This window comes from Furipterus horrens, unplaced genomic scaffold (genome assembly GCF_987537825.1).
Source record: "Furipterus horrens unplaced genomic scaffold, mFurHor1.1.pri manual_scaffold_10, whole genome shotgun sequence".
In the NCBI taxonomy this organism is placed as follows: domain Eukaryota; kingdom Metazoa; phylum Chordata; class Mammalia; order Chiroptera; family Furipteridae; genus Furipterus; species Furipterus horrens.
In genome coordinates this window covers 29,297,760-29,313,722 of record NW_028327180.1, presented here as the reverse complement: position 1 = coordinate 29,313,722, position 15,963 = coordinate 29,297,760, and the positions used below count along the sequence as shown (strand labels likewise).

Here is a 15,963-nt window from a genome sequence, read left to right as displayed (position 1 = left end):
CCAAGCAAGTCGGTGGCCTCTAGAAAGCTACAAAAGCAGAAAAGAAGACTCTCCCCTTGAACCTCCATAAGTTCCTGTGAACACCTTGATGTTAGCCCAGTGAGACCCTTTTTGGACTTCTGATCTCCAGAACTGTAATAAATTTGGGTGATTTTTAAGCCACTAAGTCTGTGCTAATTTATTACAGAGCAATAATCACAAATTTTCTGACACTTCTCCCACTAAATGACAGAGTGTGTATCCCTCCCCTTGAACCTGGGTGGTCCTTTGTGGCCGTCTAGACAAATAGAACACAATACAAAACATGCTGCATGACTTCTTTGGCTAGGTTAGAAACAGTCCTATTGGGACACTTGCTTTTGGAACCCTGAGCTAACATGTAAGAAATCTAACTATCCTGAGGCCGTCATCTTGGAAAAAGCAGAGAGAGAGCCCAGATGTTCTTAGCCCAGATGCCAGACAAATGAGATGGGCAGCCCTAGCCATATCTGATGACCAACTGCCTGAGAGACCAAAACATGCCCAGTTGAGTCCCTCCAAAATCACTGATCAATATCAAGAGCAAAATAAGTTATCTTAAGATGCTAGGTTTTGGGGTAATTTGTTACAAATTAACAGATACTACAGCTCAACAACAGATCCTAAGGAATTCTTTTTTTCATTTCTTAAAATTAAACCCAAAAGGTAAGAACTTTTGCAGGCCACAGTTATGAAACTACCACGTTTAGATAAAAATTTCATCTCTCATTCCACATACAAGTTTTGATCATGCCAAGATTACTTAAACATTGCCCCACATTGGCACTTACCTTGATACCAAAAGTGAAGACTGTCATTATGATTTTAAATATGAGTGCTAAGCATAACTGCCATATAGCTGAATATACTCCGAGGCCTGCTGGACGATCAGGAATATCATCAACAATTTTACTGGCATTCGTGTCATTTCTGTAGTCACAAAGAGAAGAGGACTCCAGGGGCCCACAGTCTGTAAAAAGCTCTCTAATCAGTTCACTGGTGTTGAGCCTAGTATACGGATTAGGGAAGGCTATCACAGCAGTAATGGCTGCAACAATGATGACTTCAAGAACAGGATACTTTCCAAATTTAGTGGATTTGCGTCGACGACACCAGGCAATATTTGCCCTAATGAAAAAGGCTCCCCAAAGCCCTCCAAATACGCCGAGGAGAATAAAAGGGAACAGTTCAAAAAGGTACCATGGTGTATGATACTCCACATAAAAAAGGACCAGACGGCTATTTCCAAATGGATTAATGGATCTCAAAACAAATGCAGCAACTAAAGCAGCAAAAAATGATCTCCATAAAGTTTTAAGAGGAAAATAATAGCTAACCTAAAAAAAAGAAGAAAGGAAGAAAAATTAATGGTATAATTTTTATAAAATGTTTCTGATATGTTGTAACTTGAGTGGTAAATATCATAGCTCTACGTTTTGTTGCAGCTAGAATTTACATAGAATGGATTTTACTGTTGTAAGAACAATACAGATTTTTAATTAACTTTGACTATATCTCTTCATTATACATTCACAATATCAACTAGTTATAAATATCTAATAATTATTTATAATACCTAGCATTGTTTTATTTTCAAAAGGAATTTCACCTCCAATCATAGTAGTTAACAATAAATGTACTGCCACCAACTCATATTAGCTCATAAAGAGGTATTTATCTCATCTATATGAAATAAAATAAAAAATAAAAAAACACAAACAACTAGAAAGTGAAATTTAAAACATTCCTAGTCATATTTTTGTGTAAATGTGTAAAAAGTCTTAGGCATCAAAGAGAAAACAAAAACAAAACATTCCACTAAAGCAACTACCATTTTCTTAACCATTAGTAACTGCAACAGAAATAATCACACAAGAAAAACTTGATTTAGTAATTGATTAAAAATTTTAAAATATAAAGATAGGCTGTATTTCAGCCAATAGGGATAGAAGGTTTTAAATATTTCCTATTAGGTCAAATTCATATCTACTTACTTTAATGTCAATAAAGTTAATTTTTGAACAGTAAATAATGTTTTATACATCAATAATATTTTTTAGAAGATTTTTCAAGGTAAAGAACATATATAGTATGCTACCTTTTATGTACAAGTGGAAAAAAATTCTATAAAAATAAATTTGAAAACTTAAAAACAAAGTCTGTATCTATTACACTAGATATAAAACTGAAAAGTGTGCCAAAATATATTTGTAATGGTACTTATACATAATTTTAATAGTTTTTTTTTTTTTCCTACCTCTTCCAGGCTAAAAAGAACTCCTCCGATCGGTGCACCAAAAGCTACAGAAACACCTGCAGCTGAGGCAGCTGACAGCACCTTAGAAAAAAAGGACGTGGCTTACTTCATGTTTTTATAATTCAAATATATGCCAAATAAAAATTCTTCATGTTACTCGAATTTTTTTATTTTTTTTTATTTTTGGTTTTTCAATTACAGTTGTCCCATTTTCCCCCATTTCTCTCCCTCGAATTTTTGAAATGACTCTTTGGAATTTAACTCACATCTCTCCCCTCCCCAAGCAAAGGCAAATATTTATGCTCTCTAAGAGGATTGTTTTCTCTTCTGCTTTAACTGAAAGGTCATCCATATGTGCAATATTCAGTCAAAAAAAGTTGTGTGATATATACTAATGTAACTGGGATGTAAAGAAGCACCAATAAATACAACTAACTTTCAAGATGTTTGTGAAGACCAGTAGAGACAGCAGTAACTGGTCTGAGGGGAGAGTTGTTTATTTATTTTTAAATAGGATATAATTTCTTCCTATTTTAGAGCTAACAGCATCATCATCAACAACTATGCCAATCCTAGTAAAATATCCAGGGAACTTAAAGCCTATTAAGTTTCCCTGCATTTTCAGTACCCTAAGTCCTCTGAATATACTGCCACTGCCAATACGGAGAGCCTCATTCTGAAAGCACTTACAATGGCTACCCCTTATGACATAGTCTCACCAGCCAGAGCCCATATCATGAAACAAACTCTCTGTGGCTCTTCTCTTCGGCTTCCTGGTCTGTCACTTGGACACTGCCCAACCCCACCACTGCGAAGCCAACTACACATATAATTCATTGGGCACTTATTTGTAATTAATTTTCTAGGAGTCTTTATTCTTTTCATTACTTCAGTAAATATTTGAGACTACCAAAGCATTTCTTCAAATGGTCAATTTCTACATTTCTGAAAAAGAAATTAGAAATCATCAAATTTAAATTGTAAATGATTAAGAGTACAAACTACATAGACAGGCTGCTGTTTGGTAAATTAAAAATAAATAAATATTTGTTTTAATTAAACTGTATCTGGCTTTAAGAAAGCAGACTTTGCTTATCTGGGGGAAAGTAGAGTCAGAAAATTTAACTCCTCCCTCCCCCATAATGGAATTGCAGACAACATATTTAACTAAATTTTCTAATTCTACATTTAATAAAATAGAATTTTACAATCAAGCTAACATCCACGAACCTATAACTCACATACTTTAATACCTTTAATAAATAATAATCTAAGAATCACTTAAATTAAAAAATGTCAAGGAAGTAGGTATAGAAAAAAGACAAAATATGAGGTTTTAATACTTTCACTAACAAGTAAATTCTAGACACTAATGTACTAAGGTGACAATAAAATTAATGTCATAAACATTACTAATCATCACAGTGAGTAGATTAAAATTTAGGTAATTTAATTTTTATAACATTTTATAATAAATTACATTTTGCGCTTATAATGAATAAAAATTAAAATCTTACAAAATGTCAAGGTATAATAGCAAGTAAAGGAACTGAACTGGGGAGGCAAATGCTACAGTTCCATTTAGCCACTAGCTTGCCACGCTATGATATAGTTCAGGTTTTGTTGTAAACACACACAAACACATGTCCACACAGTCAAGAGTAGTAGCAGTAGTAGTAGAAAAGTATTTAAGAGTACAGACTTTAAAATGAAAGAAAAATAAATTTCAATTCATGCTCTGATACTCTGCTATGTAATCTTGGGCAAGTTAGCCAAGATTTAATTTAGTTTCCTATCTACAAATGAAAATAGTAGTGCCAAGTTAATGAGATTATTGTGGAATTAAATTTTAAATGCAAGTAAAGAATGTGTCACAGAACCACATGGTAATTAATCAGTAATGTTAATTATTTTTGTTATATATGATAGTACTGAAATCAGTTACCACATGAAACAATGATGCTCTGAAATGTTACACTATTAGACTACTGCTAATGCCAGGACAATGTTTTGGTACTAACACTAAAATGAAGTAGAATTAGTTCCATTGAGGAATTAAGTAGTTTGATAAAAATATTCTACTTTTTTCAACGTAGTATAAAAAAACAACAGGATGAAACATTCTCTTGTGCTAGGGCCAGAAACCCCTGAGTTCTCAATATTTGATGATATATAAAAATGCTGTACCTTAAGAACTCAAGAGCTCTGTACCACCTAGAGCTGCAGATTAGACTGGGAAAACAGGAAGGGATTGGGCCTCCAAAATCTAGCTCTAACACAGAAGAGTTCAGGAGCCCACTTTCCTTCTAGAAAATATCCAGAGCAATCTAGAAACATCAAGGAAATTCGATAACATATAAAGTTTAAAGATTTCCGACACAATCTCAGGATGGCCTTAAAAAATGGTAAAAGAAGCTGCCTTCAACAGCCAAATAAAAGAGGAATTCCTACATCCCTTTTAATGTAAATCTCTGATTTAAACCTCAGGTGGTCTTAGAGGCCCTCGGAACCTCCCCATGGTGCCAAATAGCTCTCTGCAGATGGCACACAACTCCCACTGGCATTAGATACTTCCTTCAGAGGAAAACGGAGCTGTTAAGATTTCCCAACCCTGGAGAAAGACTGATGGTGAGAAATAAGAGTAAAAATAATATTATATTTGAGAAACACTTCAGAGGAGGGGAGATACAATGCAAAGCAAAAGACAAGAGGAAAGACCTTTGTGAAATTCAACTGAAATTTGGACACCAGGTAGTCTATCCAAAATTTCTCTAAAATATACAATTAACTGAGCAGCACTGGAGACTGATTCTAGAAAGACATGCGCGATTAGTCACAAAAAGGAAAAGAAGCATAAACAATTCTCATATTATATTTTTCATGCGAATACAAAATGTACCCAAAAAGTGTGATCTTTACACTAGAAAATTCTTCACTGAAACAAGTCTATGTGACAGATATTTATATGTCAAAGAAACTACAAAGGAGACTTACTTACCTCCCTTTTTTTAGCTTCATTTGTGCTGTACTTTGGAAAGAGGTAGGAAAAGATATTTCCACAGCAACAGGCAACATGTACCAGGGGACCTTCTTTTCCTAAACTCAAACCTGATGCCACAGCCAGGACTAATGTGATGGTTTTAATCATTAAAGTCCATTTTCCCAAGTAACCTCTGATGATGAATCCACTCAAAATAGTTTTAATCTACAAAGGAAAAATCAAGGCAACTTAATTTCCTTTTAAAAAACAAAACATGAGAACTTAAATAACTTAAGTTACTCTTTGTTTTACTCAGAAAACTACCTTGCAAATTTTGGGGGACTAAGAATAATTCACAATTAATTTTTCAATGGTTTTAACTAATATGCTACATATAACACTTTATATCATATTCTAACACTCCCCATGCAAGGATAGAAGACAACCCTATCTCAGGAACAAACCTAAAGTATCAGGCCAGGTTAAAGGGAATACAGACCTTAATACAAGGATTATGATTACATAACCAGAAAAAGGCAAATTTGAGTATTTGTTATAGAAATTTAATACAGTCAGATACACTTCAGACATTCTGTGTCAGAAACAGATATGTCTTCTCAGAGTCCTGTCATTCTATGTGACATTTACCTACATGTCAATAAGGATGAGTGACAACTGCTAAATACTGCATGATACTGCTATTTATTGAAGACATTCTTAACAGACTTTAAAAGGGTCCACCATTTAGTTTTTATAAGAAATGCACTAGAAGAAACTGGTAAATTATTTAAAACAGAAAAACAAAAAGGGGAAAGGATGAGTTAACATCATGTTCAATCCTAAGTTTAGTCTCCTTTACTATTGATAAACAATAAAACCCAAAAATTTGTGCCACTGACTCACTATGATCAAATGTTTACTTTAAATTATAAAATGTTTATACATATTATCTGCCAAATTCAAAAGTTAATTAAAATATAATTATGTTATATAATTATAATTATATAATTAAAATATAGTTATATAAAGAGAAGGAATGTATTTAAATCAGGTTCTTAACTGTAAAACAATAATCGATCCATCCAATAACTTTAGGCCACAAGGTATTTTTTCAGGTTCTTGGGGTTTAAATAAATCTGATATCTGTTTAACCAAGTAATAAATTAGTGGTGAGCAAAAAAAAAAAAAAAAAAAAAAAAAAAAAAAAAAAAAAAAAAAATCAACCTCCACAGTAAATGATGAAAGACTACAGGGAAGAATTTCTTTCAGTGATGTCTATAATCAGCTTACATTTTTTTAACTTTTCTTTTTCATATTATGTTTTTTTCCCCAGAAAAAACAACTACTTCTTCCCCTAGAGGAAAAAAGATAAGCTACTAAATGTTTAATGATACTAAATATTGCATGGCTTACCTCTGGGATTCCAGAGCCACAAGCATATGGAGCAAATACCTTCACCAGAGAAACAGCAAGAAAGGCAAAACTCAAGGCCCAGAAGATGTACATTATGTAGTTCATGATGTAAGAACCAGGACCCTAAAAAGAAAATATTTCAATAGTATGAATTTAATTTACAGTGCATCTCTAATGCAAGTGATTGCCTCATTAAGAAGCTTGGGCAAAACTTGTAAAGGCTCCTCGTTTATTTCCACAGTGATAAAAGCTTTACATGAACAAAACATTTAAAAAGAATCCAAAAACATTTTTGTAAATGCCTTAAGGAGCCTTAACCTACAATATTTAATGTTTTTCCTTTTTCCAGATCCCTAAAATCTTGTCCAGAATCTCTGCAATACTTCAATCTCTAAAATTCAGCTATAAAATTTTTAAAACATATCTTTACATGATCATGTTACAATATATATTATGTAATATCTAACTCCTAAAATGTGCACTATTGAATACCAAGAACAATAAAATAATCATTTCAATACTGCAATGCCATTAAGAAAAATTTATGGATTTCTCCAAGATTATCTCTAGGTTTATTTTTCTAAGTATTTTGATAATTCATAGTTCCAAAATAATTGTGATGTAATATGTTAAGCAGTTTTAATAATGTGACTTGATAATAACTTTCTGTGGTTACACAGATCCTGCTGCACTTCTTTTCTACAATAATATATTACACGTCCTCATCCAGTAGACCCCTGCCTATGTGACTGTATAATTAATACAAGCATTTCTTGAAACAATACATACATTTTACTTGCTGCAAAGTATTCTCATATTTTTCATTCTATCCTTTTACATTTATTTCTTTTTTTCCTTTAATATAGGTTGCAATCATCTAATGTGCGATTAATTGTATAATTAAATGATTTGGAGACTCATTTCACTACAGCAATTATTAACTCATTTTGAGAAAAAGGAAGACTTACCTCTGCTTGACCTATGATTAATTCTGCCCATGTTTTCCACTGTGGACATTTATCCCTCTCCTCAAATGTTGTCTCACTAGATCCCCAACAGCACTGCTCATGGTTGTACCACAGGGCATTAAGGCAGATGCCCTCCTTTAGGTCAGTCATCCAATCGGCAGCAATGTCTATTAATCCAGCCAACGCTCCTACAAAAACATGTTGGAGATGGTAACAAATTAAGTTCATTTTGGGGAGTTAAAAACTATCAAGTCAAAAAGGCCAAGGAAAAGAGAGGGACTCCCTACAAATAAAGGGGCACATAGGGAATAATATCATGTGAACTTAAGATTTTCAAATCTTAGTTATCAGTAAGTTTCTATTACTTTTTTAAAACTCTAAATACCTGTTCTTTAAAACTGTTATTCTTTGTTTGAAATTAAAACTAGCTACATCATTCAAATTAATTGTGATTTTAAACAAAGGTGTTTAAAAGATACTAAACCATCTTTAAAAGACAGCTACCCGGCAGGAGATTCACAAATCCGGTTGCTGAAGTCAGAGCTTTTAGTGGTATGTTTCAATCCAAAATTTAATTAATGGATTTACAAATGATCTCAGTCTCATTAAAATTTAATGTTCATTAGAAATAATTAGTGAAACTCCTAGCCTTAATGAATTACTTTGATAATTGTCAGTTTTTCTTAAATAACAAAAGGTCAAATATATCATGATCATTTACTGACAGGATACAAAAAAATACATAAATTTATGCTCAAAATCAAGGTCCTTCTCATCATATAAAAAGGTCAATGAGTTGCATACAATATACAGTGGCCACAAAAATTCTTGCATGTCGATTAGAGATATCAGTACTTCCCTCTATTTTCCACACACATTTTAATTTTTTTCTCCTGTTCTTCTGGACATAATCGTCCGTGGTGGAAGCTGAAAGTAATTAAAACAGTCCTTAATGTTTGCTTTCAGATCTTCTATGCTATTCTTAAAATCTCAGACGTAGTGACTTTGTGGTTACTCTAGCTTGGCGGTTAAAAGCACAGGGTTTTAAACTAAACTGCCTGAATTTAAATCTTTGTCTGGCTATTTACTAGCTACAATATAGGACTTTAGTCAAGTTAATTGATTTCTCTGTGCTTCAATCCTCTCATTGTAAAATGGTAATAACAACACATATACCAGTGATTTCAACTGGTGTCCCATGAGAATTTTTAAAACATGCAATACCTGACTATTTAGTCAGGGTCAATGACCTCTTTTCCCTTAGATTGCCAAATAAAAAATGTGTGAATGAATCAAAATAATACCTATTTTTTTTGTTGTTGTTAGATCAGCAAAAAAACATGTATTTTGGCGTGCTACAAAATTTTAGTAATTTGTTTATGTGTGCCATGAGATGAAAAAGCTTGAAAATTGCTGGGGTATACAATAGGATTTCCATGAGGTTTACATACACATAAAGCTTTTAGAGCAGGCCACGACACAGGAAGCAGTCAATAAATATTCCCTACTTATTATAAGGTTAACATTAAATGATACTTTACTCAGCACCTGGTCCAAACCACGTACTTCACAGATAGAGAAACTGAACCCAGAAAAAATGAAAAAAAAAAAAAAAAAAAAAAAAAAAAATCGATAGAGCCAAGACTTGACTCAGAACCCTCTAACCCTCTAGTCTTATATTTAAGAGTTTTTGAAGGAAAGAAACAAACAAACAAACAACAACAACAAAAAAAAACCCCACACTTTTAAAAATCCAACAGTATCTGAAAAGAACTGTGGAAAGAAGAGAGAACTATTTATTATTTTGTTAATCATAAAAGGATTGCATTAAAAAGTTCCTTTACCTGATGCCAATCCTGTTAGTGTGACAACCAGCCATCCTGACCACGCGTCATACAAACTTTTTGTCATTTCCCATGCTGATTCTTTCTTTTTGCTGTTGATCTGAAATTAGAAATGTTTATGCTCCATTTTTCAAACTAAGAATAGAAGCCACATTATAGAATCCAACACTTTTTCTCAGTTATTATAAAGAGCACAGTACTTTCTAAACTAAATAATAGGGGAGGTGGGTTTGGGGCAGAACCACTATCAACTGCTATAGCTATAAACCAGATGACAAACGTTTACCCGGAGACATGGTGTTTAACAAAAACCTCAGAATTTGAAAGCAAGGGGTCCACAAACCACATAGAGCTTGACCAAGACTGGTCTAAATTGTATCAAATTTAGCTTGTATACATCTTTTATATGAACAGAAATAAAACATTATAGCTTGAAATGTCTATCATCCCCTAGTTATTCTCTGCTCCTAGCAATGAAGTGGATTATTATATTCTTGAAAAGGTACGGTGAGCAAGTAACAGTACCATGCCCATAAATGCAGCATGCAGCATACAACAGTCATGTGAATAAAGTGGCTATAAATTTACAAATAAATTTGTAGGTCTGTAAATATACAGGTATGAAGAGCTCCAATCCCACTAGTGGGGTCCAGAGGCTCTCTTTTGTCACTGGGTAAGGCAGAAAAGTTCTCCACTGAATGTAGTGGAGGAGATGAGATTGGCAGGACATTAACATTTGATTTCCAGATCTCACTTTAGGAACACACAGGAAGCCAAGTCTTCCTTCTCTTAGTAAGAATGCACTTCTAAGCCTACCTGAAACCCTAACCTTTTCTGTTTTACTAGGATTGCTGTTTTAAAAGCCCATATTCTAGAAAGACATGTATCTTGTGATTCCACTCAATCTAATGAACACAATGAACTAACAAGCAACACAGAGATAGACTCATAGGTGGAGGGCAGGCTGGCAGCTGTGCAGGGAAGGTGTTGGGGGTGGGGGGTGGGCTAAAAAAAATAGAGAAAGAACTCATGGACACGGACAACTGTGTGGGGACTGCTTGTGGGGAAGAGGGGTGGGAGGAGGTGGAACAGGGTAAAGGGGGGATAAATGGTGAGGACAAAGACTTGACTTCCGGTAGTGAACACAATACGGTGTACAGATGATGAGTTGTGGAATTATGCACCCGAAACCTGCATAATGTGTTAACCAGTGTCACCTCAATAAGTTCAATTAAAAGGAAAAAAGCCATATTCTAGAAACTACATTACTATGAGCTTACAGATAAAGTTGGCTAAGAAAAAGGGGGGTGGGGAAAGGAATATTCTCTGCCTAGTGCTCAAGTGCCCCATAGGAGAGAGACAGTTCCAAGTCAATGATCTGGACTAGTTCAAATATCTGGTCTATTTTAAGCCACAAAGTCCCATTCAAAAGACCTAGTAAGTTCTAAGTTAAATGAGGCAATTTTACTCCTTCTACACTATCTGCCACCAATCATAGACATTAACCATTCTTGAGAGTTGAAGGTGGATAATTTTTCAGAAATAATCATTAAACCCATGCTGCCTTTTCTTAAAAATAACTGTAATATTTAAATAAAATATTATAACATTAAGGAAAAACTTGGAAATCATCTAAATGCTCGTCAATATAGTATTGGTTAAGTAAATGTTATTACATAGATGTTAATAAAAACTTCTGCAGCCATTAAAAAGAATAAAATAGATGCAGTGTCACTCAGAGGGAAAAGCAAGGTGGATAAAAGTGTGTATAGTATGCTACAGTTTATACAAGAAAGATAAGTACATAAATATATATGCTTGCATTTTAAAAAATATAAGAGGATAAACCATAAAATTTAATGTAAATCATTACTTAGAAGAGGAAGAAGGCAATAGGTTGAATGGGATAGGTGTTTTAAAACAAAGTCATTAGTATGTACAACCCTAGTGGGATAAACACTAAGGAAAAAAGTATCATAAAAAAGAAAACACTAAAATTTTTCAGTAAGCATATTGCTGGTGACGGTGTCAGTAACACTGTTCTGAAACTGCTGTATGTGTATTGTGAGGCAAATCAAATGATTATATAAGTAATGTTGGTATTTATGGCATGGCTGAAAGAGATACAGATTTAAGAACTAGAGGTTTAAGTAAAAGCCCTACAAGTATTGAATTTAAATGAGAAGGTTGCTATAAACTTTAAGAGGGTACCAATAACCAACTCAGAAGCAGTAAGTACCTCTAGTGCCCAGACTGTCTCACGAATGGAGGCAGTGGCATTTAAATGCTAGTAGTCATGACACTTACTCTTCACTGCCATGTAACCCAGTAAAAAAATAAGTGACATTTTAAGAATGTCTCTGATGAAGCTGTAAAATTATCATTTCTCAATCATTGCAGCCTTTTTAATATTATATGTGGTGACATAAGTGTTCTGTCTCAAGAAAAGGCATCTGTGATGTGAGTTGCAAATAAACTAGACAGTCACATGGAACACGACTTTTATTTGAAAGAAAGATACCAAACTATGGTTTTTCAGACTTAATGAATTTTCTCAAAACATTAAACCAAGTAAGCCTGTTGTTTCAAGTAAAATAAATGTGCATTTGTTTTCAATAATAAAATTTGAGATTTCAAGTAAAAAATTAGAACTTTGGAAAACTTGTACCGTCAATGTAAGGATGACAGATTCCCAATACTTAAAAACTTTCCTGAAGAGCACTGGCTGGTGTGGCTCAGTGGACTGAGCGTGCCAGCCTGTGAGTCAAGTGTCGCTGGTTCAATTCCCAGTCAGGGCACATGACTAGGTTGCAGGCCAGGTCCCCAGTTGGGGGCACATGAGAGTCAACCATACACTGATGTTTCTCTTCCTCTTTTTCTCTCACCCTTCCCCTCTCTCTAAAAATGAATAAATAAAATCTTTAAAAAAAAACTATCTTGAAGAGATGAGTATTGAAATTAACAAATGTGAGTTTTTAAAAATATATTAAGTAATAAAAAGTGTCAATATTTGAAAGAACTGCGTAAGTCAGTGGATCAACATATCCCAAATAATCAATCGTTGCAGATGTTAAAAATCATCTATTTAAAGTTCAAGGTGAACCAATGGATTTTAACTAAGGGAAGACAGTAAGTTCACTCATACAGTTTCAGATTACACATTGCAACTAACATTTAAGAAACCACCACTTGTCACTTTCGTGTAGTATCAAAAAAGAATATCCCCAATGACCTAAACAGTTATTAAAATATGCCTAGCTTTTCCAACTATGAGGTTGGATTTTTTCATCTACTTTAATTAAAACATTTCATAGAAGAATCAATGCAAAAGAAGATATGAGAACCCAGAAGTCTTTTATTAAACCAGACAATAAAATTTATAAAAATTTAACACAATGTCTCTCAGTCACTATGTTTTTATTTTGGAAAAGTTAACTTTCATAAAAATGTGTTTTATGTAAATATGTAATGGGTTTGTTATTGTTACTTTTAAATGAATTAATATTTTTAAAGTATCACAGTTTTCATATTTAACATGGTGAATATCAACTAATGTAACCACGTATACTAAAGCTCCTTAGGAATCCTCAATAATTGTTTATAGTTTAGAAAGGAGCAGAGACAAAAAAGTTTAAGAATCACTGGACTAGAACACTGATTTCATGTATTGTGTCTTATTTTCAGTTGCACCTTCCTTATAATGTTCCCAGAAATAATAAATATTGACTGGTAAATCGCAGAAGCTGTACTTTTCATAAACAATATAACAGAATTCCAATTTCAGGTTTAAAAATCCATGTATACATTTATATAAAAGGTTATAACTAATTTGTCCAAGCAGTTATTTTCATTTACAAGTAAACTGCAGACCCCAAAGTTGCAAAGGGCTTTTTGGAATTTGAAATTTTACTGTCAGAGAGATTTCTTTTCTCTCTCATTTTTTAAAAAATGTGTTTTTGGATTGTATTATGCCAATAAGTCACAATCAATAACAAGAAAGATCCACAAGTTGTACTTCTTAGAAAAAGCCACTTTTTTGAGTAGTGATTCATTATAACACTCAATATTAACTTGAGAAATGTCTCAGAATTTAAAAACAAAAAAATGGAAATAAAAGGAAGAAAATACACAAAAACTGAAAAAAATAAAAGAGCAAAACCCCACAAAATGATCTCCCTAGTAACTTTCTTCTTTTGGGGTAAGAATTATGCAACAAGGTATCTCTTTTGCATAGCTGCTGTGCTGATCAAAGCCAAAAATCATGCTGCCTTCTAAATCTTGAACTTGGTTTAACCGTCCCCCAAATCATATGGCATGTTTTCTCTTTCCTTTCTATTTTGTCTTATTACACACTTTTTGATTTTAAACTACCTCAAATTCTTTCTGGAAAGACTTGGTATAAGTAAACTAAAAAAATAAAATGCTTAAATGTACTTTAATGTATAACACATATTTTGGCGATCTGAGATCATTGGGAGAAATGTATTATTACTCAGTGACCTAATTATGTACTATATTTTTTAAATGGCTGAAAACACTTACCCGTCTATGCCTTTCTCTGTCTTTACATTTCTCCCGCACCCAGTCAATAGTATGAAAATCATCATATGTCCCAACACCCGGAATTGGTTCATCCAGAAGATCCAGTAAGTGTGTAGAACTATTAATGCTGCCTCCGTTTGTCATTGTGTAATGAGTTCCTACAAACCAAAAGAGGAATTTATGATTATGTTTGAAGAAACAATGGTATCACTAGAAATAACTGAAATAAAATAGAGAAAATGAAAATTAACCAAATTTGGAAATAAGGCAAAGTGATCTATGGCATGTCCTTTCAAACTAATACTAGAGTATCAAAAATAAGCCTGCTGACTCATAGATTCTAGTCCTAAACAGCTAAATAACTTCGGACAGGTCACTGTTAAATGTTAAATATCTTCATGAAATATGCTATGCTTTATAATAAAGACATATAAGTAAAGAAGCATTTGATGTTTTTCTCAAGCCCTAAAAAACTTAGAAAAACTGGTACACAATTTCAAATAGGTGATTTTAGCACAAGTGATTACAAATTACATCATCAAATTATGTAGCAGTAATATAGAATTTATGCCAAAAATAATAATTTAGAAGTGTGTCATTTTAATGAAAATGTAACTAATTGATATAGAATATAAAGAGTGGCACTATACTAATGTTTAAATAACTATTCTAAAAATAAAACACAAGAAACCTGTTTATTTTATTCTATGACTTTAAGACCTGCAGTTTGATGGTTTAAAATGACGCATTCACTTTTCTTTACAGATAAAATATCATAAATGTTAAGCCGCTTCACAAAACTATCATCTGGCAAATGTGAACTTTCCCCAATCACTATAAATGCTGCCTAGATTAGAGCAAGAGATTACCATAAATCAATTGCGAGTGAAGGGGAAAGCTGAGTTCTGTTTCTTGATAATTCAAAGAGGCAGTGGGAACTAGCATTAATATAGAAAGGGTTACTATTTTAAACAGTATAATAAGTACTGAATACGGTACTAATAAACTTAAATGTCTATTTACTTCTACCAGATAAAACAGGGATCTCGCTTATCTCCCTATGCAAAACATTTTTGAATGTTTGCCTTGAAAAGGTGTAAAACTTCTAAAAGGAGGATAGTATATTGATTTCAGTGTTTAGGCAGAAGTACTCCAGGAATAAATAATTTATCATTCTTGACTGAGGGTTTAAAGGTCCACTCCCTGCAACAGTCCCATGTTCATTCACATAAAACACATACTCTAAACCTTATACTTAATGCTTCAAGTATACCAGCTCTTTCTTCCTCCCCCAATTCTGATTTTCTTCAGTAATTTCCATTTTGTAAAAACTAAAAGGCCACAAATTTTCCTAAGAGAAAGCAACTGGAGAATAAATATAATAAAAGCATGTATAATGTCTTGACCAATTTGAGAATCTCTGACTCTACTTTATGTGTAATAATAAAACTGGTAGTTAAAAAAAAAATGTTTGTGGAGGGAAGTGTCAAAAGCCTCTATGGACTTCTGGTATGATGACATCACTCCTGTGGTACTCAGACCAAAAATGCATTAACTGACTCTTATAAGGAAAAACAAGATAAACCCAAATTCTACAAAATAAACACCTTGTATTCTTCAAAAATGTCAAAGTCTTCATGAAAGACAAAGTTTGAGGAACTGTTCTAGGTGAAAGGAGACTTCTGGATTATTATTAGATCCTGGGCCGGGGGGGGGGGGGGGGGGGCCCGGGGATGTGTTTTTTTTTCTTTTATAATAAAGAATACAATGGGACAACTGGCAAATTTGAAAATAGCTTGTAGCTCGGATAATAGAACTGATCAATGCCAATTCTCTGATTTTGAAAACTGTACTGTAGCTATGTATAAGGGAATACCTTTTCATATAGAAATACACACTGAAGTACTTAGGAGTAAATGCATTATGTCTGCACCTTATTCT

At 33.3% G+C, this 15,963-nt stretch overlaps 1 protein-coding gene across 4 annotated transcripts in view; it reads right to left on the bottom strand.

Annotated features, from left to right (window-relative positions):
- The window catches only part of CLCN3 (Cl-/H+ antiporter 3), a 62,207-nt gene that overhangs the window by 14,426 nt on the left and 31,818 nt on the right, over nucleotides 1–15,963 (bottom strand). For all 4 annotated transcript variants that reach the window (XM_090288866.1, XM_090288868.1, XM_090288867.1 and 1 more), the window contains 7 exons: nucleotides 14,023–14,180; nucleotides 9,481–9,580; nucleotides 7,637–7,824; nucleotides 6,669–6,791; nucleotides 5,274–5,480; nucleotides 2,276–2,356; nucleotides 810–1,355 (listed from right to left, as the gene is read on the bottom strand). In XM_090288866.1, the coding sequence (XP_090144992.1) occupies nucleotides 810–1,355; nucleotides 2,276–2,356; nucleotides 5,274–5,480; nucleotides 6,669–6,791; nucleotides 7,637–7,824; nucleotides 9,481–9,580; nucleotides 14,023–14,180 (1,403 nt within the window). The remainder of the gene's footprint in view (nucleotides 1–809; nucleotides 1,356–2,275; nucleotides 2,357–5,273; nucleotides 5,481–6,668; nucleotides 6,792–7,636; nucleotides 7,825–9,480; nucleotides 9,581–14,022; nucleotides 14,181–15,963) is intronic.